The 17691-nt window shown below is 39.4% G+C and overlaps 1 protein-coding gene and 1 pseudogene across 14 annotated transcripts in view; both read left to right on the top strand.

Annotated features, from left to right (window-relative positions):
* The window catches only part of CDC14B (cell division cycle 14B), a 130755-nt gene that overhangs the window by 98487 nt on the left and 14577 nt on the right, over positions 1 to 17691 (top strand). For 6 of the 14 annotated variants that reach the window (XM_069575726.1, XM_069575723.1, XM_069575725.1 and 3 more), the window contains exons 10-13: positions 4795 to 4933; positions 5391 to 5550; positions 6242 to 6339; positions 15808 to 15924. In XM_069575726.1, the coding sequence (XP_069431827.1) occupies positions 4795 to 4933; positions 5391 to 5550; positions 6242 to 6339; positions 15808 to 15924 (514 nt within the window). Of the gene's footprint in view, positions 1 to 4794; positions 4934 to 5390; positions 5551 to 6241; positions 6340 to 10746; positions 10892 to 15807; positions 15925 to 17691 lie in introns of all 14 variants that reach the window. The other 8 variants (XR_011254250.1, XR_011254251.1, XR_011254252.1 and 5 more) reach the window with 3 other exon arrangements.
* On the top strand, positions 509 to 1057 carry LOC138931482 (small ribosomal subunit protein uS12 pseudogene; annotated as a pseudogene).

Genomic DNA, 17691 nt, shown 5'->3' on the forward strand with positions numbered 1-17691 from the left:
AAAGACTGAAATGGGACCCAAGCCTAAGGGAACTCTGAGACATCATGAAGTAAGCCAGTGTATGGATTTTGGGAATCCCAAAGGGACAAAAGAGAAGCAGGGAGATTATTTGAAGAATTAATAGCTGCTGCTGCTGCTGCTGCTGCTGCTAAGTCACTTCAGTCGTGTCTGACTCTGTGCAACCGCCATAGATGGCAGCCCACCAGGCTCCACCATCCCAGGGATTCTCCAGGCAAGAACACTGGAGTGGGTTGCCATTTCATTCAACAAACCATCTATATTTGTTTCTTTCAACAAACCATCTATATCTAACAGACTTATACAGAACTCTTTGCCCACCAACCAATAGAATATAATTTGTCTCATGTATACTTGGGACACAGTAGTAGTGATTGCACAGCAATGTTAATTTGTTAATGATGCTGTCTCTGCATTTTAAAACGGTTACAGTGTTCAACAGAAACTGACCCCAAAGAGACATAGATCTTTGAATTAAAAAATTTAAAATGACTGTCTTAAAAATGCTCCATGAGCTCTTTTGCTTAGCTCTGTGGCGCCGGCGGGATGGACAAGTGTTGCAGTCTTCATACTGCTGGGAAGCTCCGTAGCCATCACAAGTGGCATGATAGACAGTCCAAGAAAGCCTATTAGGACCAGTCCTTTTGGAGGCACTTCTCATGCAAAGGGAATTGTGACAGAAGTAGGGTTTGAAGCCAGCCAGCCAAATTCTGCCATCAGGAAGTGTATCAGGTTTAGCAAATCAAGAGAGACAAAATACTCACAGCCTTTGTCGTTTGAATGTTTCCAAGAAAATGATGAAGTTCTGGTTGCCGGATTTGGTTGCAAAGGTCATGCTGTTGGTGATATTCCTGGAATCTGCTTTAAGGTGGTCGAGGTAGCCAATGTCTCTCTTTTGGTGTTATACAAAAGGCTAAAAGGAAAGACCAAGATCATAAGTTTTGATGGTGAAATCATGATAGTAGTAAATTTTCATATCACCTACCCCAAAAGAAACCTCAGTGAGCTAATCATAGAGAAGTAATTGAAATCAGGAAAATGATTCATAAACAAAAATCTGTTTACATGATAAAGTTTATATTAGGCATATTTTGCCAGAATCTAAAAAATAAAACTAAATCCAACTTTGGTTATTTCATTTTTTTCCTATTATAATAAGCAGTTGAGGTGATTTTCAGGTGAAATGCACAGGATAGCCACCACAATAAAGAATTCTGTCACTCCAAATGTCAATAGTGCTGAGGTTGGGAAACTCTGAAGTTCACTGCTGACCAGTTAAATATCTGAAGAGGATTTGATATGATAAGATCTTTGGTGAAGAAAAGTGATGATGGTGTGAATGAAGGTTGGATTATCAAGGGAAAAGTAAGATTCATTGGGCAGTGTATGTTCTAAGTACTATACAGAATACTCAACAACAAAAAAGTTATTTTCTTATGATTTGAGAGTTGCCTAACTAGGTCAGTCAGTAGAGCATGAGAGTCACTTTCTCACAGTTTAGAGGCTAGAAGTTGAAGATGAAAGTGCTGATTTCTGGTGAGGCCCTTCTTCCTGGCTTATAGCCAGCTGCCTTTTCTTTGTCCTCTTTATATAGTCAGTCCTGGTATCTCTTCCTCTCTTATAAAACAGGACACAAGTCTTCTTGGATTAGGTGCCCCTCTCACTCCATGACCTTATTTAACTTTAATTTCCTCTGCAAAGGCCCTTTTTCCAGAAACAGTCTTATTGGGAGTTAAGGATTTCAACATCTGGATTTGGGCAGGCACAGTTTAGTCCATAACTTTCTGTTCTCTGGGCACCCAGTATTCATTTGAGGTAAAATGCATTCACTCTTTCCCAACAGTCCCCAAAGTCTTAACCCATTACAGTATCAATTCCACATGTAAAGTCTCATCTAAATATCTCCTGAATCATAGTTGACACTTCAGGTATGATTTATTCTGAGGCAAATTCCTCTCTGTGAACCTCTAAAACCAGACAAGTTATGTACTTATAAAGTAAAATAATGTAATGGGCATAGGATAGATATTCCTATTCCAAATGAGAAAAATCAGAAAGTAGTGACAGGTCCCAGGCAAGTTCAATTAGTTCAGTCAGTTCAGTCGCTCAGTCGTGTCCAACTGTTGCGACCCCATGAATCGCAGCATGCCAGGCCTCCCTGTCCATCACCAACTCCTGGAGTTCACTCAGACTCATGTCCATCGAGTCAGTGATGCCATCCAACCATCTCATCCTTTGTCATCCCCTTCTCCTCCTGCCCCCAATCCCTCCCAGCATTAGAATCTTTCCCAGTGAGTCAATTCTTTGCATGAGGTGGCCAAAGTACTGGAGTTTCAGCTTTAGCATCATTCCCTCCAAAGAAATCCCAGGGCTGATCTCCTTCAGAATGGACTGGTTGGATCTCCTTGCAGTCCAAGGGACTCTCAAGAGTCTTCTCCAACACCACAGTTCAAAAGCATTGATTCTTCGGCACTCAACTTTCTTCACAGTCCAACTCTCACATCCATACATGACCACTGGAAAAACCATAGCCTTGACTAGCAAAGCAAATGCCATTGGATCTTTAGGCTCTTTAGCTCCCTTGGGCTCAAGGTGGCAGCCCTGCCCCTGTGGCTATGGGCAGGGGCAGCCTAGCCTACTGAAACTATACAGGAGGCCCTGCCCTATAAAACCTAGGAGTAGACAGCCTTGACCTCTGGGCCTGTGGTTGTATTGGCAGCCAGGCTGACCTCTGCATCACCCTTAGAGTCATACTAACCTTCTCTTGAAGGATGGGCCTTATTTGTAACCAGATCCGTTGTCCAGTCCTATGGAATCCCTGAAACCTAAAAAAAAAAAAGCCTTCCTTTGTTTCACCCTATTTAGCCCTTTTTCATCCTCCTCTTTAGTCCAAACTGTCAGTGTGTCCTCTACTGTAATCCTGTCATTGTTTTTGGCTTCTGCTGAGATGGCTTTCAATTACCCATGATTAAATCCATGGGTAATATCGTTACGGAATTTATTTTTTAATCTTAACGCTTGGTATCCAGAATATACTTTCTCTCTTTTTTCAGATTGACTAGGCCTAGAATTTTCTAAATGTTTAGTTTGTCATTCCTTTTTGCTTAACTATTACTTCTTCAATTCACCTCTCTCTCCTCATGTCAGTCAGGAGAAACCAGGCTGGACCTTCAGCACTTTGCTTATGAATTTAAATCTTCTGTGTTAAATGTCCAAGGGCATCCCTCAGAAGTTCTGTCTCCCACAATGCACTAGAACACAATTCAGCCAGGTGGTTTCTGGGGGAGGGGGGGGTTTGCCACTTTCTAATAAGAATTGCTTTCCTTTCAGTTTCCACGTGAGTCTGCACTGAAATCTCCATTAATGTCCATATTCCTCCTACCAATAGTCTCTTCAAGGCAGTCTAGGTTTTTTCTGTTACGTGCCTTAAACCTCTCCTGGTCTTTATAGTCCCAGTGCCAAAGTCACTTCCACATTTTTGCATAGTGTTTGAGTAGTATGCCACTTTCCAGTACCAAAATCTGTGTTAGTTTGAGTTTCCCAGAGAAATAGAACTAGTAGGATATGTACATATAGAGAAGGAGATTTATTGTAAGGAACTGGCTTATGGGAATATATAGGCTGGTGAGTATAAAAGCTACAGTGTGGACTGGCAGACTGGAGACTCAGGAGAGCCAGTGGTGCAGTTGAAGTCCAAAGCCTGTCTGGTAGAAAATTCCCTCTACCTTTGTTGTTCGGTTGCTCAGTCATGTTCAACTCTTTGCAGCCCCATGGACTACAGCAACGCCAGGCCTCCCTGTCCTTCACCATCTCCCGGAGCTTGCTCCAACTCATGTCCATTGAATCAGTGTTGTCCCCTTCTTCTCCTGCCTTCAATCTTTCCCAGCATCAGGGTCTTTGCTAATGAATCGGCCCTTCACATCAAGTGGCCAAAGTATTGTGCTTCAGCTTCAGCATCAGTCCTTCCAATGAATATTCATCACTGATTTCCTTTAGGATGGACTGGTTGGATCTCCTTGCAGGCCAAGGGACTCTGAAGAGTCTTCTCCAACACTACAGTTCAAAAGCATCAATTCTTTGGCACTCAGCCTTTTTTATAGTCCAACTCTCACATCCATACATGACTACTGGAAAAACCATAGCCTTGACTAGATGGACCTTTGTTGGCAATGTCTCTGCTTTGGGAGGTGGATATTTTGTTCTTTTCAGACTTTCAATTGATTGGATGAGGCCTACTCACAGTATGGAGGGCACTCAGCTTACTCAGAGTCTACCAATCTCATCCAACTACACCTGCCAGATTGACACTTAGATTTAATCATCACAGGAGGTAATGATACTCTCTAGATGAGAGTAAAGGACAATAGGAGTAGAGTGGGGGGAAAGTCCATGTGCAAATATGTATAAAAGTAGAGTAGAAAAAAATGTTGGGTGAGGGAGAAAGTACAAGATTTTAAGCTTGTATTTTTAGAAAGATGATGGTATTATTAACTGAAAACCCAGAGTATAAAACACTGTTACTGAGAATTATCTCTTAGAAAGTGGATTTCAGTCTTGGTTAAACATAGAATCACGTGGGAGATTTTAGGTATCTGTGTTTCTAGGCTGCATCACATACCAATTAAAGCTCTCTAGTTGGTTGTACTGTACATCAAAACATAAGAAGCATTGTTGAGGGGAGCAGAATCCTGGGAAGCTTTTAAAAAAAATTCTACCTGCCCATCAAAATTTTGGAGCAGATGAGACCAGGTCTCATTGGTTTGTTTCTTTTCTAAGCTGGCCTTGGACGAACAGGCACTTTGATAGCCTGCTACATCATGAAGCATTACAGGATGACAGCAACCGAGACCATTGCTTGGGTCAGAATCTGCAGGCCTGGCTCAGTGATTGGACCACAGCAACAATTTTTGATGATGTAAGTGGATGGAAGTGAAAGTGAAAGTCACTCAGCTGTGTCCAACTCTTTGTGACCACATGGACTATACAGTCCATGGAATTCTCCAGGCCAGAATACTGGAGTGGGTAGCCTTTCCGTTTTCCAGGGATCTTCCCAACCCAGGGATCAAATTCAGCTCTTCCGCATTGCAGGCGGATTCTTTACCAGCTGAGCCACAGGGAAACCCATGAATTCTAGAGTGGGTAGCCTGTCCCATTTCCAGTGGATCTTCCCAACCCAGGAATCAAACTGGGGTCTCCTGCATTGCAGACAAATTCTTTATGAACTGCTCTATCAGTAATTCCTCCAGAATTCATGGATCTGGAAGGTGATGGGAATTAGAATTTTTCTTAGTCCCTGGTAACAGCAGTAGGAGAAAGTTGTTATGTTTCTTTCTGGAAGGCTGTATTTTGATATTGTTACTTAAATGCTGTAGGAAACAGGCAAGCCTCTGGATAGAAGGTGACTATTTTCGTCAAAAGTTGAGGGGTCAGGAGAATGGAAAACACAGAGCAGCTGTCTCAAAACTCCTTTTGGCTGTGGATGACATTTCAATCAATGGGGTCGAGAACCAAGACAAGCAAGAACCTGAACTGGTAATCGAACCACCCCCGTCATGCTGTTGTCATTGCTTTAAGTGCTGTTGAGAAGTTTTTAGGGCGTGGAGAAAACTGTAGATAAATAAAGCACATTCTGAGGGATTATCGTCACATATTTTTTATACTTATTGCCCTGTCTAGGAACTTTTTAGTCAAAATAGTTAGTTATGTGTCCATAAAACTAAAGTTTATGTTTTGTTTACTCACAAGGCACTGGGGTAAAAAGAGGTATGTAAAGCAAACTCTTTATATCAACCTAGTGATACCCCTTCTCCCTATTTTTTCCCATTTCATGATAGCTGATTTAGGAGACCACTTGTTCGCAAACAGGGAACCTTAAAGAACCAAGAGTTTAGGGGATAGCAATACTAGATATGTTTTGTAGTGGCAAGTAGATTGCAAAATTTAAAGGAAGTGTTTTCAATATTGAAAACCCATTATGCCTCTTCACTGTCAAAATGTTTTATAATAAGAGTGCTATTGGGTTCTTTGTGAAGGTGTCCTGAAATGTGTCCTATAGCTTTATTTTGACAGCAGCAAGATATTTTAGAGTTCATCAGAAAGTTAAAGTAGGAATATATTTGTATGTGTCTGTGTGTGATCTGTATGGATAGATTTAGCTGCTGTGCTTCACTGCGTCAATAAGTACAGCTTAAGTCATTAGCTCAGTGTTTCTCTACTTACACAGTACAGTGATGACGACGAAATCAATGGAGTGACACAAGGTGATAGACTTCGGGCCCTGAAAAGCAGAAGACAGTCAAAAACAAATGCTATTCCTCTCACGTGAGTCTGATTTCCTTCGTGTGGTTGTTGTTATTTAATTTGTGTATAAGGTCCTTCGTTCATGAGCATTTTTTTCTGTACATTTTCTCCATGGTCGCATGACCGTTATGCCACCTTGAAATGAGTATCTACTTCATTTACAATCTAAGGGTGTTGCCTAAAAAACTTAGGTATCTTTTTATTTATCTCTGGCTTCTGTTGTAGCCTCTCTAGCTTGTATAGATAGAAAAGCAAAATACAGAAAACTATTTCTCTGTGGATAGGAAGTGTCGACTAAAAATTTTTAGGACTTAGAAACCTAGGAGGCAGCATTTCAAGTAACCCTGAGAGAACTGCTCTGAGGAGGTGATGGGGGTGTGGAGGGAGGCACCATGATATATAGGAGTTTGCAGGAAAGGGGAGATAGTCTAAATGTCGAAACATCACCATTAGTAAAAGAAAGCTAGGTATCTCAAGTGAAGGAATTTATGGGAAGATATGTGGGAAGATGCAGGAGTCTGGGCTCACTGAAATCATTCCTTTGATCAGCACCTCAGCTGTTTGGGTCCAATATTCAGTGTTTTCATATCCCAGTCTCCTCAAGGCTCGCCGTGGGGAGTGGCTGCAGTCTGACGGCTGCTAGATGGCAGGTATTCTTCTCCTTTCTGAGTTCCTTCAGAGCATACCAGCTCACCTTTGGCTGGTGGCTGCAATAGCTGATTTCTTTGTTTACTAATATGGTATGCAGTATTCATTTCTCATAACCATTTTACATCCTCAAGAGAGTGACAGCAGATGTAAACTACAGAATAACTGTAGATTTGTCTGTAGTTGTTAAAATTGCAGACTTATTTAAATTTACTACCATATTGCACATAATTTGTTTTGATATGGTGGAATTTAATTAGTGGTGACATGGTAGCTTAATGTCATGTTATTTTAAGTCAACAATGAATTGATTAAACTATATTTTTATATGAACTTTTTGTTGGAGGAATTCATTTCAAGTCACAGAAGGAGACTTAAAGTGGAGATCGAAAGTTTTGTAGTTATTAGGTTGTCCGTGTGTGTCCTCTTACAGTTCTTCATGTAAATGTTAGTTGAGATTCAATCTCTAGGAACATCCAGGATTGTTAGAAAGATGGTAAAGTGAAAAACTTGGCCATTGTACTTTTTTCCCAAGGTATTCTTTAGCAGATGCTCCCACCTGTGCCATTGGATTCCTTCCTTCTAGTACCTTTCATTGTGGGGTGGGTACCAAATTCTGCAGCACCCCCCGCCCTGCCTTTCTGGTGATGGAGACAGGTTATCTTATTATTCAACAAGCATCTTGTAAAATGGTAAGAAACTATGACACAGGAGTAGGAGTAGTGTTAGTTGCTCAGTCGTGTCCGACTCTTTGTGACCCCACGGACTGTAGCCCACCAGGCTCCCCTGTCCATAGGATTCTCCAGACAAGAATTCTGGAGTGGATTGCCATTCCCTTCTCCAGAGGATCTTCCTGACCCAGGGATTGAACCAGGTCTCCTGCATTGCAGGCAGATTCTTGTCTGAGCTAGAGGGGAAGAAAATTTATTTCAAATTGGAGGATAATTGCTTTACAGTGTTGTGTTGGTTTCTGCCATATAACATGAATCAGCCGTAAGTATACATATATCCCTTCCCTCTTCTCCCACCAGCTGCCCCCTCTATCCTACCCTTCTAGGTCATCACAGAGCACCAGGTTGAGCTCCCTGTGTTATACAGCAAATTTCCATTAGCCATCTGGTTTACACAGGGTAATGTATATGTTTCAATGTACTCTTCTCGGTTTTTCCCACTCTCTCCTCCTTTCACTGTGTCCCTAAGTCTGAAGAACAGGCCTCTTTAAGTAAAAGTGGTCCTTCACTAGTTTCTTCTCATAATCTTAAATTCCAAAGTTCAGTTCCGCTTAAAGGATGTATCATCATGGGCCACTGCCTTGGGAGATTCTTAAAAGACCCAAAGGGAAGGAATGAGTTTTCCATAATAAAGTGCCATGTGAGTGAAAGGCATCAATATTGATTATAGGCAGTAATTAAGCATTCTCTTTGCTGTTGTGCATGCAGTCAACTAGAATGCTGTAAGAATGGTGCATTTTAAATAATTTTTTTTTAATTCCAAATGCCATTTTGTTTTTAATTTCAAGTCTTCATTTAAAAATAGTATAGCCCCTCCAAATAATCATTCTGAAGCCAGTTTTATACAGGAGGAAATAGCTAGTGCCCTAGGGCAGTGCTGTTCAAACCTCAGTGTGCGTTTGAGTCTCCTGGGCAGTTTGTTAAAATGCAGGTAATGGTCACTGGGTCTGGGATGCCATCTGATTCTGCGTTTCTTTTTTGGCAAGCTCCTAGGTGTCAAAGATGCTGCTGGTCCAGGGGCCACACTTGGAATCACAAGCCCTACAAAATGAATGATTTTGTGGGACTGCTTTTAGTTATGTCCAGGTTTTTTGTTCTGTTTTTAAAAATCTGCAGCATCAGAAGTCAAGTTGCAAGTCAGGGAATGGGAATTCTGCTTAGTCAAAGGTTCTTGAGTTTGCTAATGCTTAAAGGAAATTTCCTTTAGTAACTCTGTCTGCTACCTTGTGAATATGTTTTATAAGAGTACAAATCATTTGATGCTCCTTTCTAAAAAAATGAAACTACGAAAGTCTCTTCCATAGATCAAAGGTTTGTGGTAACATAAAAGAAAGCAATGAATGTAGACTAAAATTAGAAATATTGTTGGAAACCAGAAGATGACATGAGATGCTGTGATATTTATCTTGGTATGTGCAGTTCCCTGAGATGGATCTTGATGGATGGCTGAATGATAGTAACTAGCAACAACCCATGGAGAAAATTCCAGCCTCTATGCTATCCATTTCCTTAGTTACACCCCACCTTATCCCAAAAGGTGTAAAAGGCACTGGCCCCTTGGCATATGTTAAAAAATCTTTTTTTTTTTTTTAGCCATGGTTCATGGCTTGTGGGATCTTAATTCCCTGACCAGTGATGGAACCCCAGCCCTCAGCTTTCACTGCTGATTCCCTTTAATTGTATTTGTAATCCCCAAAACAATAGAATAGTCCCAAACTGTCCTCTCCCCATGCACACAATTAATAAGCTTTTAAGTCACACTTTTAAAGGAAAAAGCAAAATGCTGAAATTCTAAGCTCTTAATTATGTGTAAAGGCCCTGGAGAATTTAAGATTAGTCACAGTAGATGACTAATCTTAGATTAGTAGATTTTCCATCCTTCCTCCTTATTCCCTCTGCTTTTTCCGACCCTCTTGGCTGTTACAATCTCTTCTTTGCTCTTCTTTGTAGTTCCTTTGGCCCCAGAAAAGGTCAACTGGAGATTTCTTTTCCTTCCAAAGTCTTTGTGTTGTTTTATAAGTTAAAAGTCCCCTTTTAGAAGTAAAAATCTGAGCAGAAGCTTGGGTTAAAAATCTGAAATGTTTCTACCATGTGTCAATGTGGACATGTTATTTTGCTCAAATGTTGGTACTTAGCCAAATGAAAATACTTGTAAGAGGGAAAGTGAGTGAAAAGAGTACTGATGATTCTTAGAAGAAAGTTATATTGTACATCCAGTCATTAATTTCTGTTTCACAAACAGTCAATATTTGGGGAGAATTAAAGTATTAGAAATTATGAAACTAGTGATTTTGTCAGAGAACTTCTCTGATCCTGACTACCATGAAGACAGGCAGTGATGTAGCATGATGATCTTCGAGTGATACCCAACGTAATGGCAAGTCTGTTATTGTCTCTGCCAAAATTGATTCGGTAGATTTTATAACTTCATCCATGGAAGTGCATCCTATGGGAGCAGGTAAAGATACAGATATAGTTATCCTTGAATAATCCCTTAGAACCCCCTTAACAGTGTAAGTAGATATGCTTCATTATTGGAAAATAATTCTCTTGCCATGAGCTTTACTAGAGGAACAAATGAAAATCTATAATGCAGACACATGCTGTGTTGTGTTCACTTGTAATTAATTGTGCCTCCTATGAGATTGTTGTTAATTATTAGTTCAGGGGTTTGGTTTTTTGTGTTGTTTTTTTTTTTGGTTGGTTGGTTTTGCCTCATTTTTGTTTGTGATTTGGTTTTCTGTGTGGTTATTGTGCTTTTTAAAGAATTTCAGTCACATAGCTGTGACTCTAATTTCTGTATCATACAAATTAAATTAACATGGGGTAGTTATCCAACTAGAGATTGGGTCTAATCTTTTGTTACCAAATAGCAAATTTGTTTAAAACTGAAGACAGCTTTTTTCCCCCAGCCTAACACAGCAAAGTTTGGTCCCTGTTTCCTGCCCCTTTGCGTCGCAGGGTATCTGAAATTCACACGTGGCTTTATTTATTTATTTATTGGCCTCTCAGTTTGAACATCTGTTCTTTCCCCTTTGCCCCTTTCCAGATGTTCCCTAGCTGTGCTGACCTCTGCACTGTGTAGTATTGTCATCTGGTGGATTGTTTGTGACTACATTCTCCCCATCCTGCTATTCTGTCTCGATGGTTTAAGAACACAGTAGCCATCAGGACCTTTGACAGATAGCTGCTGTGTAAGTGTCCCATTCCATTTCTCTACTAGTGCTCACCTCTGGTGTCCAGTGTTTTTCTCATGATGCATGTTTTTCTCACTATCAGCTCTTCTAGCTTTGTTTGATTTGCCTTTTTTTCCAAGGTTCTTATTCTGAATCTTTGCACTTCCTGGGTTGGTGGTAGGGAAGGAAGTCTTCACTGTTAGTTTCATACAAGGGACGTTAAAAATAACACACTTTGTTTTTAAAATGCACTTACTCTTAACAGATTTTTTTTTTTGAAATAGCAATTTATGATGACAATGAAGTAGTTTCTTTTCCCTGTCAAAAATATATAGTTAGTTTGGGATCATTGGGATGGTTTTTCTTTCAGTCAGTCGTCTGTACAACTTTCCTCTGGTTTTCTTGAGTAGATATCTCCAATGTAGTCTTTCCAATCTAGCAAAAAGAATTTTCCCACTGGTTTTCTGCTGTTAAGAAAGGTGTGATTTTGTAGCCGTGAGGTCTCATGAGCATTGCATTCTTTTTCACCTCTGATTCTGCCATTGTACACAGTGCTCTCTCAGCAGGCCCAGTCTTGTACCTTAAGTAAGCAAAATTTTCTCCTCTGCCTTGTTTCACTTCCTCCTCTTTAGGGCATACAGTTAAGTATGGTTTTCAGCACTTGGTGCTGAGTGAAAGTAGGAAAGCAGAGAAGACTGGAGTCTCTTGTCTGTGTGTTTCCATATGACAATTACTGTGTTCCTTGTGCTCCCACTTTCCTCCGTTCCCACAAGTAATCAGAATGTTTTTATTAGACTAGTCGAGGCACAGTCAATTTTCTCCTGATACTCTTTGTCATTAAATGAATACCTTAACAGTGGAGAGACTCCTTTTCTGCAGAAGAATGTGGCAAGAAGCTTACTGGAGAACATCATGTAGTTAAGAGCAAGAGCCCAGAAAAGGAGGATGTATCTTGTGAAACTGTGGTTCCCTGCTACTCTCTTACATCCAGGCTGCATTCTTTTTTCTCCGAATTTTTTCTGTAGTTCAAATTTTAAGAATTTCTTGTCCTGTTCTGACTTGGACTTTGGAGTTATAAAGGAATACAAAAGTGCCTTCTAGGATCTCCTCCAAAGTAGAATTCCATTGCAACCAGCTCCAGTTGTTTGTGCTTTCATTGAATGTCTTCAAATGGCTAGAAAAGATTAAAAAATCTAGCAGATGCTTTTCTTTTCAAATTTAAGGAAAATCTGCTTAACATGTTCCTATTTATGATATTTTTAAAATATCTTATTGGTATGGACTTATTTGCTTGCTTGCTTGCTATGTCTTTTCAGTTGTATCTGACTCTTTGTGACCCTGTGGACTATAGCCTGCCAGGCTCCCCTGTCCATGGGACTTGGGGTTGCCATTTCCTCCTCCAGGGATTTTCCCAACCCAGGGATTGAACCCACTTCTCTTACGTCTCCTGCATTGGCAGGCAGGTTCTTTACCACTAGCACCACCTGGGAAGCCCAGGCTTATTATTACATATGCAGTATTTCTGATAAGAATTATCCCTTTACAATGTTTTGTTTTGTTCCTTTACTTCTCTTATTGATCTTAGATTTCACACATTCTGACTCGGGAACATCATGCACTGCATAGATTTATTCTTCTCAAACTATTCTGAGTGGCCATTAGAACAGATGGACTCATTGCTAATAATATTTAGGCATTTCATGCTTATATTATTTTTTGCAAGGTATGTTTAAAAATAGTCTCTGTCAGGCTCTTTTTGGTATTCTGTGCCAGGACATAACTTTTTTTTTTTTTTTACTGACATTTGCCACTGTGTTTCTAGACCCAAATCAGAGTATTTGCCTGCTCTGATTAATTTTCAATTTATGGAAACCAAAAGGTTTCAACAGTAACAGTGATGTAAACAGGTATAATCCTTGTAATTATCTTTTGAGGTAACTACTCCAGGGCACTGCTGTCGACGTTCGCCTCTATTGGCTGATGATGTAGCATTGCCTGATAGGTTGTTGCCTGGCATGCCTGGAGGGCTAGCCTATAATGGCACTTCATGTGCTGCAAAGGACCTCGTAGACAGTGGGAAGGGGACCAATGCACGTTGCAGGGCCTCAGGCCCATCATTTTGAAGGCTCTTTTTATATCACTGGTGGACAGCCAGTTTAGTGCATGGTTGCATGATGGAGCCTCTTCTTGGAATGAACATTTGTTTCAGAGCACTTTATGACTTGATTGATTAGAGACCTGGCTTTTCAGGGTTTTTTTTGCTTTGCCTCAAGTTGAAGATATTTTTGTATCCAAAATCTGAAAATCCTGGCCTCAAAAGATACTGCAGAGAAGAAAAGGAATTCTAGTATTGGCAAGAGATAGAAAGTAAGACTGAGGGTTCTGTGAGGAAAAGATGGAAAGGAGAAATGACATGTGCTGAATGTTGTCCTGCAAAGCTATGCGGTTGGCTTGGTGTGCAAGGCAGGAGGTACTGAGTTCCCGCATCCCCATGGCAGAGTAAATACTTCACCCTTGTTGGCTAGCTTAATCCACCTTAGGGTGTTATTTGTAATATAAGTAATATCTAAGTTTAGTTGCTGTGTTTTCGTCCCACTTTATTGATATATAACCTATAGATGAAATAACTAGTCTGTTTTTAATGCAAATAACTGATGACCTGAATCTTATTGATGAGATTAATGCATTCCAAATTTCTGTCATGCTCTTATCTTCAAAATTGTACATAAATTATCAGCTACTAATATTACTTCACATGAATTGTTCTCACTAATTTTATAGAGAAGTAAATAATTTTAAAAAGCTGTTTCCTTTCAGCTTAAAATACGAATTAGCAGTAATTTCTTGTTTGAATAATATTTAAGCATAATAGTTAATTTAAGAAATCAGGATGTAAATTTCCTCAGCAGGTAGTGTATTGGCTCTTGTTTTTTGTTGTTTTTGTTTTTCTGAATTTACAGTGTAATAGTTGATACTTGACTTCACTTTCACTTTTCACTTTCATACATTGGAGAAGGAAATGGCAACCCACTCCAGTGCTCTTGCCTGGAGAATCCCAGGGACAGAGGGGAGCCTGGTGGGCTGCCGTCTATGGGGTCGCACAGAGTTGGACACGACTGAAGCGACTTAGCAGCTGCAGCAGCAGCAGCCTCAAATTATTTCAAAAGTAGATGTAGTATTTCAGAAAAGCCAACAAGAGTCTCATTTTCTCCATTTATAAAAAATAGAGATAAAAACCATGAGCCCTGTTAAGTGGGCGAGAGGCTTCAGGACAGCAGTGGCAGCCTGAAGCACTGGGCCTGGGCTTCAGTGATAGCAATGGAATTGTTGTTTTGTTTTTCTCTGTGAAAAATTCTAGATTCACAGCCTTAGCAGAGACAACTAAATATCTTCTCCTCACTTTATAAAATGAGAAAGAATTTAAAAATAACTCCTTGTTTTCAATGATAAAATTTATATGTCAGAGCGGTTGGTGCCCTTTTTGATCATGTAACTATGTCAGCATATACATCTTCTGTTTTGTTAAAACAGTCAACATATAGACTGATAAAACTCTATTAGAAACCCTGAATCAAGCATTGACTCGCTTACCCAGGATCAGTTTCCTTCAGTGATACTGAAGGCTTCTTCATAAAGCTTTCAGGAATGCTTCTCATTTAAAGAGAAACAGCCTGGCTAGCAGCCCCCCACCCTCAGCTCTCCCTTCCTCTCCCCCAAATGGCTTGAAAACCAATGACCTCCAGACTTCTGCTCTAGTGCAATACAACCCCATTGTTTCTTCAATGATGAGAAGTTAGCGTTTTACTAAATGCTAATTATTCTATGGTTTGAGTAATACTAAAATTATAAGAATTTGCTACATTTTAAGGACCTGGCTTTGGTTATTAACTAATGTGGTGTTAACACAGGCATAGGAGGTAGGACCAACTGCTAGTTAGTTGTAAAGGTTTCTTCTTACACAGGAGCTGGGTTCTCAGAAGTTGTTGTTGGCTGTCTCACCTATATGTTTGGATATATGAGGATAAAACTTTTTATAGTGTTTTCTCTCACAGATAACTATAAGTTGACTATGTATAAATGTGTATGTATTAAGTTCAGTGTTTTAGTCATTATCTCTTGAAGAAAACAATTGCTTATAAAATTTTTTGGTGTTTTCTGCTGTTGTCCCTATGACAGTTCAATGGGGAAATTTAAAACACCCTGTACTTCTGAGCAGGTATTCTGTGTGGGCTTTATCTGAGGGGTTCTTTCTGATTTGCCTCCTGAGCAGTCTACTCCCATAGGTATCAGTTCCTTGAGATGTCTAGAGTCTAATTAAATAAAGTTTCACAAAATTAAAACAATTTCATTTTAATGGTAGTTGATGACTTAGTAGGTAGTTGTGATCCAGATTTTAAAAACTTGCTTTGAACATCTTTTTAAAATTTGAAATGTTACAAAAAACATGAATTTGACTTGAGTTTGATTCAAGCTGACTTGAGTACTGTTGCTTGTTCTTCCATCTTTGAAGAGTGAATACTGTGTATATATTTATATTCATAGTCTTTAGAATTAGGGTTTTAAAATGATTTCTTGTTTCATGACTAGAATTCTGAGAATCTGATTTTACTTTGGGGCACAGAAATTTGTCTTTCTGATTGATTTCTTTGGTGTGGGAATTGCTTGACATGCCAGATGATTAATTTTCGAAAGCAAAGTTTTCTGGTTATCTTTGTGTAAACCTTCATAGGGAAATGAGATACTTTATTTCAAAAGAACTTGATATAAGAGTGTGTTTCAGATTTTTCTTTTTTTTTTTGACAAATTTGTTTATGGAAAATTCTATCAGTTCTCAAGAAAGTAATTTGCACTAAAGTGCAAAAATGCCCTCCTCTGTCAAGTATTTGCAAATTGTTTCAGTGAATATAATGTTCTTTTTTTCCAACTATTTTCAGAGTAATTCTTCAGTCCAGTGTTCAGAGCTGTAAAACATCTGAACCTAACATTTCTGGCAGTGCAGGCATTACTAAAAGAACCACCAGATCTGCTTCAAGAAAAAGCAGTTTTAAAAGGTGAGAAAAGAACCCTACTCTTCTGAAGTGTTTCAGATATTGGCTTTCCAGTTTAATCTTCTGGAAATAGAAATGAAGACAGGAGAAAGCAAAGTCCCAGTGATGGGAAATTAATCAAAAATGTTGACTGGTTCATCATCTGAGAAAATCTGGACCATTTTAATTTACGGTTATGTTTTGTTTTTCAGAGGTCATTCTTAACACTGGAAATGTGGTCTCTGGGTCATAATATGGGAAAGTTGAGAATGTTGTGTCCTTCTGAGTTCTTAAATTGAGAACTTCCAAAGCTCTCTGTCAGGACTTAGAGGAAATCTTTCTGTCTATATATCGGACTCATCATAATTATTGGAGAATTAGTTGCACATAAGTGGTGGAGAAATGAGAGCTCTTGAGAGTTTGGGAACCTTCTTTACCTAGTAACTGTCCTCTTGGTCACAGTCTACCCCCAGAGGGGCAGCTCTTTCCCTTTCTGGCCTAGCATCTTGCACTTCCTTCACTAGTATACCCTCTGACAAGAAAATGGACATGTTCTGTGACCAAATCCATCACTCACCGTTGTCTTTGGATGTTTATCATGATCCGAGACATTTCAGCATATTCCAAAATCAGATTCCCTTTTAGGAGAGAGCAGATTGCCCACTTCCCATCATCTCAGGATGGATAGGGAGGCACCTTTTTTGTGTTTATGTATCTTTGCCTAGAGCTGGCAACCCATGAGGCATGACAGTGTTGTCTTACAGAGATCACAAGCAGCCTAAGATAATCCGCACCAGGCTTTGGAATGTTCTCCACAGTTTTCCTTGCTACTTTTTAACTTCTCTGCTCTCAGACCTTTGAGGCTTTGGGCCTGCCGCGGCCTTCAGCGCTGAGGTGGTTTCTGGTGCAGCCCCCCGGCAGCCTGTGTCCTAAGGGACTTACTAACAGTCTGAGAGCCCTGTGTGTTTTGCTGTTTTAAGGAATTGTTCAGTTCTGCCACTGTTTCTCTTTGCAGAATCTTTTGTACAGTTTTTACTACAAACTTTTATTTAGCTAAGAATGTGATAGTGCCTCCAAACAAGTGTTTGAGAATTGGGCATTGATTCATGATTTTAGGGTTTAAAACTTTTCATTAGGGAAGGTATCAAATACTCTTTAATTCCATTGAGAAGAATATTAGAGAAATGCTGACAAAAAAGTCAAGAGTTTAGGTACATTATAACATAATACCAGGATTTTTTTTAATAACAGTAAGAAATAAGAAATGATTGATGAATTCTGCCAAATGAATTGAGAGTCATGTTTTCAAAGAAAAGTTAATGAATGACCTGGGTTAACTGCTTATGGAGCAATAAATGAAAAGGGCTACACATAAAACTTAAGAAATATTGCTTTAATTTTATAAATGTAAAATGTGTTTTATATATGTATAAAGGTATATACATATTTATAAACCTAAATATTTGTGTGTGTGTGTGTGTGTGTGTGTGTGTTAGTCATTCAGTTGTGTCCGACTCTTTGGGACCCCGTAGACTATAGCCCGCCAGGTTCCTTTATCCATGGAATTCTCCAGACAGGAATACTGGAGTGGGTAGCTATTTTCTTCTCCAAGATAAAAGGAAAATATGCTTATAATACCAGTTCTTCTGGTTGGTAGAACAGTTGGGGAGTTTTTTTTCTTATCATTTTCTTTTTCTCTAACTTTTCTACAATAAATGAGGGGAAATGGGAGTTTTTTAACTTTGACACTTTTATGTAAATTATTAAAAATTTAAAGTAAAAGGCCTGCTG

Source organism: Ovis canadensis, chromosome 2 (assembly GCF_042477335.2).
Source record: "Ovis canadensis isolate MfBH-ARS-UI-01 breed Bighorn chromosome 2, ARS-UI_OviCan_v2, whole genome shotgun sequence".
Taxonomy (NCBI): domain Eukaryota; kingdom Metazoa; phylum Chordata; class Mammalia; order Artiodactyla; family Bovidae; genus Ovis; species Ovis canadensis.